The sequence below is a fragment of the Phyllobates terribilis genome, unplaced genomic scaffold (assembly GCF_046119375.1).
Source record: "Phyllobates terribilis strain yellow unplaced genomic scaffold, ASM4611937v1 Scaffold_12__6_contigs__length_324123572, whole genome shotgun sequence".
Lineage (NCBI taxonomy): Eukaryota > Metazoa > Chordata > Amphibia > Anura > Dendrobatidae > Phyllobates > Phyllobates terribilis.
Genome location: NW_027362772.1, coordinates 16,166,162 through 16,180,651, shown reverse-complemented (window position 1 = coordinate 16,180,651; position 14,490 = coordinate 16,166,162). Strand labels below are relative to the sequence as shown.

Below are 14,490 nucleotides of genomic sequence, written 5' to 3'. Positions count from 1 at the left end.
GTATTATAGTAGTTATATTCTTGTATATAGGGGCAGTATTATAGTAGTTATAGTCTTGTACATAGGGGGCAGTATTATAGTAGTTATATTCTTGTATATAGGGGCAGTATTATAGTAGTTGTATTCTTGTACATAGGGGCACTATTATAGTAGTTGTATTCTTGTACATAGGGGCAGTATTATAGTAGTTATATTCTTGTATATAGGGGCAGTATTATAGTAGTTATATTCTTGTACATAGGGGCAGTATTATAGTGGTTATATTCTTGTACATAGGGGCAGTATTATAGTAGTTATATTCTTGTACATAGGGGCAGTATTATAGTAGTTATATTCTTGTACATAGGGGCAGTATTATAGTAGTTATATTCTTGTACATAGGAGCAGTATTATAGTAGTTATATTCTTGTACATAGGGGCAGTATTATAGTAGTTATATTCTTGTACATAGGGGCAGTATTATTGTAGTTATATTCTTGTACATAGGGGCAGTATTATAGTAGTTATATTCTTGTACATAGGGGCAGTATTATAGTAGTTATATTCTTGTATATAGGGAGCAGTATTATAGTAGTTATAGTCTTGTACATAGGGGCAGTATTATAGTAGTTATATTCTTGTATATAGGGGCAGCATTATAGTAGTTATAGTCTTGTACATAGGGGGCAGTATTATAGTAGTTATATTCTTGTACATAGGAGCAGTATTATAGTAGTTATAGTCTTGTACATAGGGGGCAGTATTATAGTAGTTATATTCTTGTACATAGGGGCAGTATTATAGTAGTTATATTCTTGTACATAGGAGCAGTATTATAGTAGTTATATTCTTGTACATAGGGGCAGTATTATAGTAGTTATATTCTTGTACATAGGAGCAGTATTATAGTAGTTATATTCTTGTACATAGGGGCAGTATTATAGTGGTTATATTCTTGTACATAGGGGCAGTATTATAGTAGTTATATTCTTGTACATAGGGGCAGTATTATAGTAGTTATATTCTTGTACATAGGGGCAGTATTATAGTAGTTATATTCTTGTACATAGGAGCAGTATTATAGTAGTTATATTCTTGTACATAGGAGCAGTATTATAGTAGTTATATTCTTGTACATAGGAGCAGTATTATAGTAGTTATATTCTTGTACATAGGGGCAGTATTATAGTAGTTATATTCTTGTATATAGGGAGCAGTATTATAGTAGTTATAGTCTGGTACATAGGAGCAGTATTATAGTAGTTATATTCTTGTACATAGGAGCAGTATTATAGTAGTTATATTCTTGTACATAGGGGCAGTATTATAGTAGTTATATTCTTGTACATAGGAGCAGTATTATAGTAGTTATATTCTTGTACATAGGGGCAGTATTATAGTAGTTATATTCTTGTACATAGGGGCAGTATTATAGTAGTTATATTCTTGTATATAGGGAGCAGTATTATAGTAGTTATATTCTTGTACATAGGGGGCAGTATTATAGTAGTTATATTCTTGTACATAGGAGCAGTATTATAGTAGTTATATTCTTGTACATAGGAGCAGTATTATAGTAGTTATAGTCTTGTACATAGGAGCAGTATTATAGTAGTTATATTCTTGTACATAGGAGCAGTATTATAGTAGTTATATTCTTGTACATAGGAGCAGTATTATAGTAGTTATATTCTTGTACATAGGGGCAGTATTATAGTAGTTATATTCTTGTACATATGACCAGTATTATAGTAGTTATATTCTTGTATATTGGGGGCAGTATTATAGTAGTTATATTCTAGTACATAGGGGGCAGTATTATAGTAGTTATATTCTTGTACATAGGGGGTAGTATTATAGTAGTTATATTCTTGTACATAGGAGCAGTATTATAGTAGTTATATTCTTGTACATAGGGGCAGTATTATAGTAGTTATATTCTTGTACATAGGAGGCAGTATTATAGTAGTTATATTCTTGTACATAGGGGCAGTATTATAGTAGTTATATTCTTGTACATAGGAGCAGTATTATAGTAGCTATATTCTTGTATATAGGGGCAGTATTATAGTAGTTATATTCTTGTACATAGGGGCAGTATTATAGTAGTTATATTCTTGTACATATGACCAGTATTATAGTAGTTATATTCTTGTATATAGGGAGCAGTATTATAGTAGTTATATTCCTGTACATAGGAGCAGTATTATAGTAGTTATATTCTTGTACATAGGGGCAGTATTATAGTAGTTATATTCTTGTACATAGGAGGCAGTATTATAGTAGTTATATTCTTGTACATAGGGGCAGTATTATAGTAGTTATATTCCTGTACATAGGAGCAATATTATAGTAGTTATATTCTTGTACATAGGGGCAGTGTTATAGTAGTTATATTCTTGTACATAGGGGCAGTATTATAGTAGTTATATTCTTGTACATAGGAGGCAGTATTATAGTAGTTATATTCTTGTATATAGGGGGTAGTATTATAGTAGTTATATTCTTGTACATAGGGGCAGTATTATAGTAGTTATATTCTTGTACATAGGGGCAGTATTATAGTAGTTATATTCTTGTACATAGGAGGCAGTATTATAGTAGTTATATTCTTGTATATAGGGGGTAGTATTATAGTAGTTATATTCTTGTACATAGGGGCAGTATTATAGTAGTTATATTCTTGTACATAGGGGCAGTATTATAGTAGTTATATTCTTGTACATAGGGGCAGTATTATAGTAATTATATTCTTGTACATAGGGGCAGTATTATAGTAGTTATATTCTTGTATATAGGGAGCAGTATTATAGTAGTTATAGTCTTGTACATAGGGGCAGTATTATAGTAGTTATATTCTTGTACATAGGGGTCAGTATTGTAGTTATATTCTTGTATATAGGGAGCAGTATTATAGTAGTTATAGTCTTGTACATAGGGGGCAGTAACACGTGTTGACTTCTATTATGTTCCTGTCGTGACTGTGGATCATTTATGATGTTCTGGTAAGTGGCATCGCTCTTTAAGTTGCATTCTTTGCCGCTGTCTCTTTTAGAACGCACTTTAAACAAAAAACTATTTTTACCTTTTCTGTGCGTTTCTATAGAAACTGAAGACATCGCCGATTTACGGATCTAATCCCTCTTGTGAACAAACTATGAGCAATTATGCTTTAACCGTACAGCCATGCTGAAAGCTGCCAGCAAACCGCCTCAAGGACACATGTACATAGAAGTAGTGCGGCGACTGGTTATGAACTCAATATAAAATAATAATAAACATAAAATTATAGAGACATTACATAGCAACCAATCAGGTAACTCCTTTCATTATCCAAATAGACTTTCAAAGATAGAAAGCTGCAATCTGATTGGTTGCTATGGACTTCTCCTCCTCAGTGGAGTAATTGTCTATAGCAACCAATCAAATCACTGCTTTCATTATCAAAACTGCCTCTCAAACATGAGAGCCGCAATCTGATTGGTTCCATGTTTTTCTCCTCTATCTTTTTACTTGAACAAGTTTTGATAATTTTTTTTTTTTTATAAACCTCCCCCATTCAGCATCACAGTATATTACCGGGAACAATAGGCAGCCCTGTGTCTCTGAAAGAAGCTTTCATAGTGGTACTGTCCAGAGCACCCAATCAGAGTTCAGCTTTCATTTTGTAAACTGCTCTGATAAGATGAAACAACAGCTCTGACTGGTTGCGGGGAAAAAGAAATGAGTTAAGTGCTAAATGGTTGCTATAGGCAACAGGGGCCAAGTTTATTTCTCTCACACAGCGATATTGTAGAATACGGGAGTTTGATATTTTACTTTGGGGCCTCCCTTAGCAGTAATTTACCTCAGGGGCCATTATATTGCACTGAACTTAAATTTTCACCAATATTTGAGAAATGCGACGGTCGAAAAAGTCTTCAAATCCAGTATTAATCTGTAGAATTTGTCAAGTTCAGGTCCAATCTAGTCCGTCTAGAGCAGGGGTCCTCAAACTTTTTAAACAGGGGGCCAGTTCACTGTCCCTCAGACCATTGGAGGGCCGGAATATAGTTTTTAAAAAAAAACTATGAACTAATTCCTATGCACACTGCACATATCTTATTTTGAAGTAAAAAAACAATACAGGAACAAATACAATATTTAAAATGAAGAATAAGTAAAGTTAAATCAACCGGTATTTCAATAGGCAGCATAGGTCCCCAATAGGCAGCATAGGTCCCCAATAAGCAGGTAAATATCCCCAATAGGCAGCATAGGTCCCCAATAAGCAGGTAAATATCCCCAATAGGCAGCATAGGTCCCCAATAAGCAGGTAAATATCCCCAATAGGCAGGTAAATGTCCTCAATAGGCAGCATAGGTCCCCAATAGGCAGGTAAATGTCCCCAATAGGCAGCATAGGTCCCCAATAGGCAGGTAAATGTCCCCAATAGGCAGCATAGGTCCTCAATGGGCAGGTAAAGGTCCCCAATAGGCAGGTAAAGGTCCCCAATAGGCAGCATAGGTCCTCAATGGGCAGGTAAAGGTCCCCAATAGGCAGCATAGGTCCTCAATGGGCAGGTAAATGTCCCCAATAGGCAGCATAGGTCCCCAATAGGCAGGTAAATGTCCCCAATAGGCAGCATAGGTCCTCAATAGGCAGGTAAATGTCCCCAATAGGCAGCATAGGTCCTCAATGGGCAGGTAAATGTCCCCAATAGGCAGCATAGGTCCCCAATAGGCAGGTAAATGTCCCCAATAGGCAGCATAGGTCCTCAATAGGCAGGCTGTTTCCCCCTTATAATGCCCTATGCAGGCTGTTCCCCCCTTATAATGCCCCATGCAGGCTGTTCCCCCCTTATAATGCCCCATGCAGGATGTCACCCCCATATAATGCCCCATGCAGGATGTCCCTTTCTCCCACCATATAATGCCCCATGCAAGATATCACTCCCCTGTCTTTATAATGCCCCATGCAGGATGTCACCCCCCCCATATAATGCCCCATTCAGGATGTCACCCCCCATATAATGCCCCATGCAGGATGTCACCCCCCCATATAATGCCCCATGCAGGATGTCACCCACCATATAATGCCCCATGCAGGATGTCACTCCCCTGTCTTTATAATGCCCCATTCAGGATGTCACCCCCCCATATAATGCCCCATGCTGGATGTCACCCCCCCATATAATGCCCCATGCTGGATGTCACCCCCCCATATAATGCCCCATGCAGGATATCATTCCCCTGTCTTTATAATGCCCCATTCAGGATGTCACCCCCCATATAATGCCCCATGCTGGATGTCACCCCCCATATAATGCCCCATGCAGCATGTCACCCCCCCATATAATGCCCCATGCAGCATGTCACCCCCCCATATAATGCCCCATTCAGGATGTCACCTCCCCATATAATGCCCCATGCAGGATATCACTCCCCTGTCGTTATAATGCCCCATTCAGGATGTCACCCCCCCATATAATGCCCCATGCAGCATGTCACCCCCCCATATAATGCCCCATTCAGGATGTCACCTCCCCATATAATGCACCATGCAGGATATCACTCCCCTGTCGTTATAATGCCCCATTCAGCATGTCACCCCCCCATATAATGCCCCATGCAGGATATCACTCCCCTGTCGTTCTAATGCACCATGCAGGATATCACCCCCCTCTCTTTATAATGCCCCATGCAGCATGTCACTCCCCCATATAATGCCCCATGCAGGATGTCACCCCCCCCCCCCCATATTATGCCCCATGCAGGATGTCACCCCTAATATTATGCCCCATGCCTCCATACATTAAAAAATAAATACTCACCTCACTTCTCACCTGCTGCCCGCTGCTCGGGTCCGGACTCCAGAGTCGCCGGCGTCTTCCAGCTCTGCGCTGCCTGTGACGGCTCAGGGGAGGGCGCGGTGTAAAGACGTCACCGCACCCTCTGACCTGAGACGTTACAGGGAGCGCACAGCAGGAAGACAGCGGATCTGCAGAGGCACGGGGAGAGGTAAGTATCCGGCTGCCGGGGCCCTGAGCAAGCAGGAGCCCACAGCCTTGAGGGCCGGATAAAAATCTGCAGTTTGAGGACCCCGGGTCTATAATAACTAAACAGCAGGGACAGCCATTTTGTCATCGTCACTGGTCCTACAAGCATTATATGCCTGTGATAACGGGAGGTGTTTTAGGCCGGACCATCAGTCAATATTCAACATTGTGCCTTACGTTTCACATAAAAGGCGCTCGCCCGTCTTCTGAAATCCGTATATAAGGCCTGGGTGCGATGTTTCCAGTTGCTATGGTAACCAGACCATGTAAACGCTGCATTGTAGTGATCGCCTGCAGAGTAGCGATCGCCTGCAGATCGGGATTTTTCTTTTGTAACATGTCAAATTCACGACCCCGTTAGCGTGTTCACTTTTTCACTCCGCTAAACTTCACATCGGCCCCGGGACGCCGATCGCAGCGTTTACGTAACCTCATTTTTTCTGCAGCTTTTAAAGACTGAAGTGTGTCGGACGAGAAGACTGATTTATTTATATCAAAGAAACGTGGTGCGCTTCATACATAATGAAAGGGCAATTAGAGACGAGGCGGCTCCAAAAAGTTCTGTGCATCTCCCCCGCTCTGAACCATCTAGGCCCGGACTCCACATTGCTCTGCAGGTGTCCTGTGTACCTGGCAGCAGATCCTGTGCGTGGATCAGTGCGATCTGAATGGATAGGAATCATTTTATCCACAAATGAGTGAGGAGATAAAGATCAGGGGACAAGACATCAGCTCGATCCTCGGACCAATCTTCGGCTGGCACAGATGCTGCCATTAAAAGGGATTTGCGTATATGTCATGGCTATACTTCTGTGGTAGGTATCACTGCATAATGGAAATACTCTACAAGACCTGCCACATACGGGATCATCCTACAAGACCTTCCGTGTACCGGGAGCGCCCCACGAAACCCACCGTCTACTAGGAACTAGAATGCTCGACCTGCCAGTATACCAGGAACACCCCCTGTATTCTGGAAACACCCCCAAAAGACCCACCGTATATAGGAAACACCCCCACAAGACCTGCCATATACCAGGAACACCCTACAAAACCTTGCCGGCATACTGAGAATGCTCTTCCGAGACTCGCCGTTTACCAGGAACACCCCACGAGACCCGCCGTAAGCCGGGAACACCGCACAAGACGCGCCGTATACCGGGAACCCCCCACAAGACCCGCCATATACCGGGAACCCCCCACAAGACCCGTCATACACCGGGAACGCACCACAAGACCCGTCATACACCGGGAACGCACCACAAGACCCGTAATACACCGGGAACGCACCACAAGACCCGTCATACACCGGGAACGCACCACAAGACCCGTCATACACCGGGAACGCACCACAAGACCCGTCATACACCGGGAACGCACCACAAGACCCGTCATACACCGGGAACGCACCACAAGACCCGTCATACACCGGGAACGCACCACAAGACCCGTCATACACCGGGAACGCACCACAAGACCCGTCATATACCGGGAACACACCACAAGACCTTTCATATACCGGGAACACAACACAAGACCCGTCATATACCGGGATCACCCATCAAGATCTTCGGTGAACCAGGTGGAATGCTTGACCAGCCTGCATATGTGGCGCCCCTGAAGGGTTCAGTCGCCACAGAGGTACTGCATCTCACCCAGAGGTGTGGTATCCCACTCTCAGGTAAGGATGGAGTACTGCCCGGGACCCAAACACCTGCATCCAACACTACACTATTCCAGACCAGCAGGAGGGGCAAGATGCGCTGCTCCTCTGCTGAGCCCTGTCCCTGGCTGGAGTGGGGGGAACCAAAGTAGGGGGAACCATGTAGTGGGTGTGGGTGGAGGAAGTAGTTCAGGGGAGCTCAGTAAGAAGCGATATAAAAGAGAGGGTGGAACATTCTAGAGGGGGTTGGAGTCAGTCAGAGTGAGTCTGAGGAGATAGAGGCAGAGGAGGAGCTCTGCTCAGGGAAGCGCGGGTCTGAGTGAGGAGGCCCAGGAGAAGGAGAGGAGGAAGGAATGGGAGCAGAGAGAAGGCTCCAGGAGTGAAGAAAGGATCCCAGGGGTATGGGCAGTGCTGGAGGCTGGAGGCCACCCGTACGCCCGAATCTACCAGCCGTGGAGGGATCGGGTCGCAGAGGGGACCGGCCCCTAACTAGTGAGAATTGCAACGTTCAACTAGGTAACCGGAGGGTGCAGCATTTCAGGTGCTACAGCCAAAAGCCACATCTATCTCACTGAAAAGGTGGCCATAGAGGACCTAGGGGACAGAGAAGACGTCGCCCGACAAGGTCCGCGGTCACTGGATTGGGACACTGGGTGTGAGGTGCAGGGAGACGGCCAGAAGGAACACACAGAAGGGGGTCCCGTTATGTACTCCGGAGGTACCTCAGGGTTGGCTTGAACCCCTTCCTGAGTAAGCACAGGACGACGTGGGACGTTATGATCTGCAGTTGTAACCAGGAGCAAAGTGAGAACTGTGAGTAAATCCGGAAGACTGCATCTCCACTGTCTCTGTGAATGATTACTGCTGCGCCATCACCTCCTGCACTACACTGCACCACAACTGCTACCTCAATATCTACAACATCTACACTGCCCTGGAGCTAAGCTCTACCTGTGGAGAGCTGAACCAACTCTGCTGCATCATCATCGGCTCCAGAGGACCTGCTCCGCAGCGGCGGCTCCATATAGCCGCATACCACAGGTGGCGTCACGAACATTATATAAAAACTACAAATCCCCTGTAAATAGCCCCTTTTATTGATCGTCCTGGGTCACGGACCAGGTCACCGCCACTGTGACATCTCCCCTAGCAACGACCGGCCTGGCACCGAGTACCCGACGGCCCAGGGAGCGCGTCATATTTGGCGTCACAAACAGGATATGAACCCACCCGTTATCACCAGGTATTGTGCGCCTAGAGACTGTGTTATATACTGGATGTGGCGCCCGCCCCAGAAGAACGGGCGCCATTATGTGCGTGATCAAAGACAACAAGAACTCACCTCCCATCGTGGGCCGGGTTCCAGAATGGCGCCAAAAGCGGGGCCCGCCCCGAGCAGCAGTGGGTATGTATGTAGATGTGTCCATCAAGATGGGGGGGCCGACCCTAGGTGTTGCCGACCGCAAGCTGCCATGGAACCGCCCCCGAAAGGGGAGAGGAGAGAAGAAACCTGGGAGACAGGGCGGAGTCTCCAGCAGTCTAGACAGACCGCACCCGGCAGGCAGCATGGAGAGGAGTCAGGAGCAAGCTCCCATTCGTGGCCTACAGCACGCCGAGATGCCTCTTACCCTGGAAGAAGCGATCTCAAAACTGTCCCTGGAGGATACGGAGTTCCTCCACGCCGAGGTACGGGAGCTGGGCCGCAGAATGGAGAAGGCCCAGCAGGCTGCAATCGCAGGTTGGAAGGAGGAGCTGCTGGGGAAGATTGCGACCCGGCAGCAGCCAACCCTGTGCAAGATCAGCAGCGCCCCAGCCCCGGCGGAGCCTGAACGGAGCCAGGAGGCAAAGAGCAGCACAGGAGCGGCCGCGGGAGCAGGTAAGAGGAGTCTCCCTGTCCCGGGCGCTGAGAGTGCTGACCTGTTCCTGGGCCCCTGCACTACACTGCACCACAACCGCTACGTCAATATCTACACTGCCCTGGAGCTAAGCTCTGCCTGTGGAGAGCTGAACCAACTCTGCTGCGTCATCATCAGCTCCAGAGGTTCTGTACCGCAGCGGCGGCTCCATATAGCCGCATACCACAGGTGGCGTCACGAACATTATATTAAATCTACAAATCCCCTGTAAATAGCCCCTTTTATTGACCGCCCTGGGTCATGGACCGGGTCACCGCCACTGTGACATCTCCTCTAGCAACGACCGGCCCGGCACCGAGTACCCCACGGCCCAGGGGGCGCGTCACATACTGGAAATGCTCCACCGAGACTAGCTGTTTACCAGTAACGCCCCACAGGGCCCGGCGCATACCAGGAACACCCCACAGGGCCCGGCGCATACCAGGAACGCCCCACAGGGCCCGGCGCATACCAGGAACGCCCCACAGGGCCCGGCGCATACCAGGAACGCCCCACAAGGCCCGGCGCATACCAGGAACGCCCCACAAGGCCCGGCACATACCAGGAACGCCCTACAAGGCTCCATGTATACTGTGATCTTCCTACAATACCTCCAGTGTAGCAGTTGCTGGGATGCCCAACCTGCCAGCATACTGAAAACACCCCACAATACCCGCCTTACACCGGGAACACCCCACAATACCAGCCTTACACCGGGAGCACCCCACAATACCCGCCGTATACCGGGAACACCCCACAATACCCGCCATATACCGGGAATACCCCACAAGACCCGCCGTATACTGGGAACACCCCACAAGACCCGCCGTATACTGTAAACACCCCACTGTTTTGGAGATGCCCTGTTCAGTCATCTTACACTTGCTCATTTTTCCTTCTCCCACCCCATCAAGTTCTGCTGTCTCTATACCCCAAACCCTTGAGGAGCCATTTTCACGAGATTATCAATGTTATTCGAAAGATTCCAGCTTAACCCTTTCTTCTTATAATTTTCGCTCATTGATCTGTTAATATAAAGATGGCGACCCATGGAAAGTTAAAATGTATTGTTTTTTCATTCATTTACATACAACTAGATTCTTAGTGATGCGATGTTTTCTCCTCCAATCACCCATACAGCTAAGTCCAGAGTATTGCTGGTTACCAGAGAGCAGGAGACACCACCTAACTCAATCTATGGGTGCACTGACCAGAACGCCACCAGTGCCAAGAGAACGGCCAGGAGGGCACAGGTTCTAGCCTTCACCCCACAGAGCAAAGAACTTACAACATTTTTTAAGCTCACACATAAAACCTCGATGGGCAGATCCCGGATACAAGACCTGATAAAATTTAAGGATTTCCCTAACAACCAATTGTCTCAGCGCTGCGGTGGCTTTCATTTGCACCAGGCCACGGTCAATATTTGCTGCAGAGCGCCCACCCTGGACAAATATGACCACTGCGGACAGTGGAGACTTCACTATTCAGCTCCCTGGTGATCCCGATATTCTGCAAAGTCCGAGCCGCTATAGTAAGAAAATAGCTTGTGATTAGTGCAGGAAGGAAAACGAAGCAGAACCATCTGCACGTCATATTTACTGGATGTCCTACAGTCTCCTCACCCAGTAATGGCTGATAACAGGGAGTAATAGATTGTAGTCTCCTGTCCTACAGTCGCCTCTCTTCGGCAGGATATGGCTGATAACAGAGAACAATAGTCGCCATTCAGGGTGACATTGGTGGCGGCTCCACTACCGGTCATGTTACCAGCTGGCTCCCTGTCTATAGCGAGGACAATCACGCTCACCATTGTCACCCCCCCCAGAGCTCAGCGCAGGAACAGCCATCTCCATGGTAACCGGCCCCACCATGGCCATGGCCGTGAAGCTCAGGGTGGGAATTGGGCGAGGGGCTGGGGGCTAGGAAGAGGAGGAGGAGGAGGAGGGCCCCGGCTTTTGTTATGGTAATGGCCATGGACACAGTGATCCCAGTGTGATGTCGGCCGCGCTCCCACCATACTAATCGTCTGCCGGAGACCCAGAATTGGGGTCACCCCCTGCTGCTCATCCTAAACACTCAGTGTCAGGGTCCATCATTTAGGGTGACATACACACTCATCCAAGAGAGGGGTCTCCCGACCATGGGAGCTGACAATCTACCACAACCATCCACAGCCCACAATGCACCGTTATAACCACTGCCTGAAACGCTGCCGGCGATCACAACATCCAATCATAACCAGCAGACCACCTCTGCAGAGCATCACTCCCATCCCCATTTATCAAAAACTAGTCCGCAGAGCATTGCACCCATCCCTATTTATCCAGCACCCATCCCCATTTATGCAGAACTCGTTCGTAGAGCATCGCTCCCATCCCCATTTATCCAGCACTCATCCGCAGAGCATCGCTCCCATCCCCATTATACAGTACTCATCCATAGAGCATCGCTCTCACCCCCAATTATCTAAAACTCTTCCGCAGAGCATCGCTCCCACCCCCATTTATCCAAAACTCTTCCACAGAGCATCATTCCCATTTATCCTGAACTCGCCAGCAGAGCATCGCTCCCATCCTTATTTATCAAGAACTCGTCCACAGAGCATCACTCACCATTTATCCAGCACTTGTCCGCAGAGCATCGCTCCCACCCCCATTTATCCAAAACTCATCCACAGAGCATCGCTCCCATCCCCATTTATCCTGCACTCATCTGCAGAGCATCACTGCCATCCCCTTTTAGCCAGCACTCATCTACACAGCGTCACTCCCTATTAACCCAGCACTTGTCCGCAGAGCATCGCTCCCATCCCCATTTACCTAGTAAACAGCCGCAGAGCATCGCTCCCATCCCCATTTACCTAGTAAACAGCCGCAGAGCATCGCTCCCATCCCCATTTACCTAGTAAACAGCCGCAGAGCATCGCTCCCATCCCCATTTACCTAGTAAACAGCCGCAGAGCATCGCTCCCATCCCCATTTACCTAGTAAACAGCCACAGAGCATCGCTCCCATCCCCATTTACCTAGTACACAGCCGCAGAGCATCGCTCCCATCCCCATTTACCTAGTACACAGCCGCAGAGCATCGCTCCCATCCACGCGTGTCCCTCAGATAACGTCTACTTCAGCCCACTCTTTCTTCAGGGCATTTCCCCACTCTTTCTGCAGAGCATCGCAGACCTGACATTTTATCTCTGGCAACGATTAAACCCAACTGCGCCGATGATGGCGCAAAACCCGATGGAATGACATTTGTGGCTCCTCCATATGGCAGTGCTGATGGACGGCAGCGCTGATGGACGGCCCTGTCATGCAGCACGGAGGCGCCGCTGCCACCCACAACAAAGGCGCACAGCGTGCACAGGCGGGGGCTCGGCCAGGCCCCCCAGTACTCACCACCATCTTGCTGCCGGGAGCTCAGAGGTGTACGTGGGGGCGCTCTCGCTCAGCCCACTCCATATTGCATTTTTTTTTGGGTGGTGGGGTAGACGCAGATTATAATTCCGGAATCCGTCCCGGTCCCCAGGGGTCTCCGGCGTCACCGTGCTCCGGTCAATGGTCCCCTGTCCCCTGGGGTCTCGCTCCGAGCGTCCACCCCATAGCGTCTCTCTGTATGTCTCTATTGCTGACAGTCTGTCTGTTACATTGTCCCAGTTCAGACCGTGGGATGCAGGATCCGAACGTTATAGAGGGGGTGACGGAAACGATTCCCCAAGATTTCCACCCTGATGGGATTCAGATCTCCCTAAACCAATAATCAGGGGTCGCATCTGTGTGTCCCCACCGAGGGGTCCGACATGGACCACCCTGCTGACTTCTGGATGCAAATTCCATATCGTTCCTCTAACGTCCTCCCCCCAAACCTGAAAAATGGTACAATCCATTCAGGTGCAAAGACAATGGTCGAATGTGAGATGGAGAGCGGCCAATGAGCGCCAGCAGTCCCATGCAATCCCCATGTCCACATGAAGGTGGAGCGCTGACCCCTCGCATGGAGCAGCATTGTGGGAACACTCAGGGGGGGGCACTTACTTTAATGGAAAGCAGGGAACAGCTTTTGTTTAACCTGCGCATTTGGAAGAAGATCCACAAAATGTACAAATGAGCGAGAACAAGGAAGAAACAGCAGCAAATATTTATATATAATGTGTCAGAGTAATAATAATAATACTACAGTGTACACAGCGGGATATAATGTATCAGTGTGTCAGGGATTCACAGGATCCCGATTACTCAGAGACCACCCACTGTGACCTCTTGAGCAAGCAGCTCTCAGCTGCCCCCTATCGCCCGGACAATTGCACGATTGGCAGACGATCAATATAGGAGGCTGCTGGCTTTTCTCACTAAGTAGTTATCAGCAAGCTAGCAGTGAGCGTACCGCATACACACCAACTTCCAAAGCATGGAATTTATGCATATGCCCTCTTACTATCACTGATAACCTGACGATAGCCCAATTAATATTATTCGCTGCCACCACCGATCAGTTTTAAAATATAATACTGGCCTGATCGGACACCTTATAGGTAGAGTATATGGCTTCGGGGGAGGAACGATTACAGAGCAAAAGAAACAGGACTATTACATTTTATATTTAATCCAAAAGGGAGGCAGTGTTTATGAAAAATATACAAAAGGTTTTACAAAAGGAGACAATACAGTACAGAATATACAGTTACACAAAATAAATGGGATTAAAGAAGAACTTACGATACAGATCGCAGAGAAGATTCAGTCTAGCTGGAGGGGAGGCGCTCCAATTGATTTGACTGTTATCGAACGGGACCCCTTGCTTATAGAATATATACCTCTCGGCAATGAATTCTTCAGCTGGGTCTTTTATGCCGAAGGGGGGGACCTGCCCACATACCCCCATGTGATGACCTCACATGGGCGGGGCTCCACCCTT

The 14,490-nt window shown here is 47.4% G+C and overlaps 1 protein-coding gene across 5 annotated transcripts in view; it reads right to left on the bottom strand.

The window, feature by feature from the left end:
• Positions 1-14,490, bottom strand: part of ARHGAP33 (Rho GTPase activating protein 33) — a 101,465-nt gene that overhangs the window by 80,647 nt on the left and 6,328 nt on the right. The window contains exon 1 of one of the 5 annotated variants that reach the window (XM_073655587.1): positions 12,975-13,396. The exons of the other annotated variants lie outside the window; for them this stretch is intronic. Coding sequence (XP_073511688.1) covers positions 12,975-12,980 — 6 coding nt within the window. The 5' untranslated portion in view covers positions 12,981-13,396. Of the gene's footprint in view, positions 1-12,974; positions 13,397-14,490 lie in introns of those variants that run through there. 5 annotated transcript variants of the gene reach the window in all.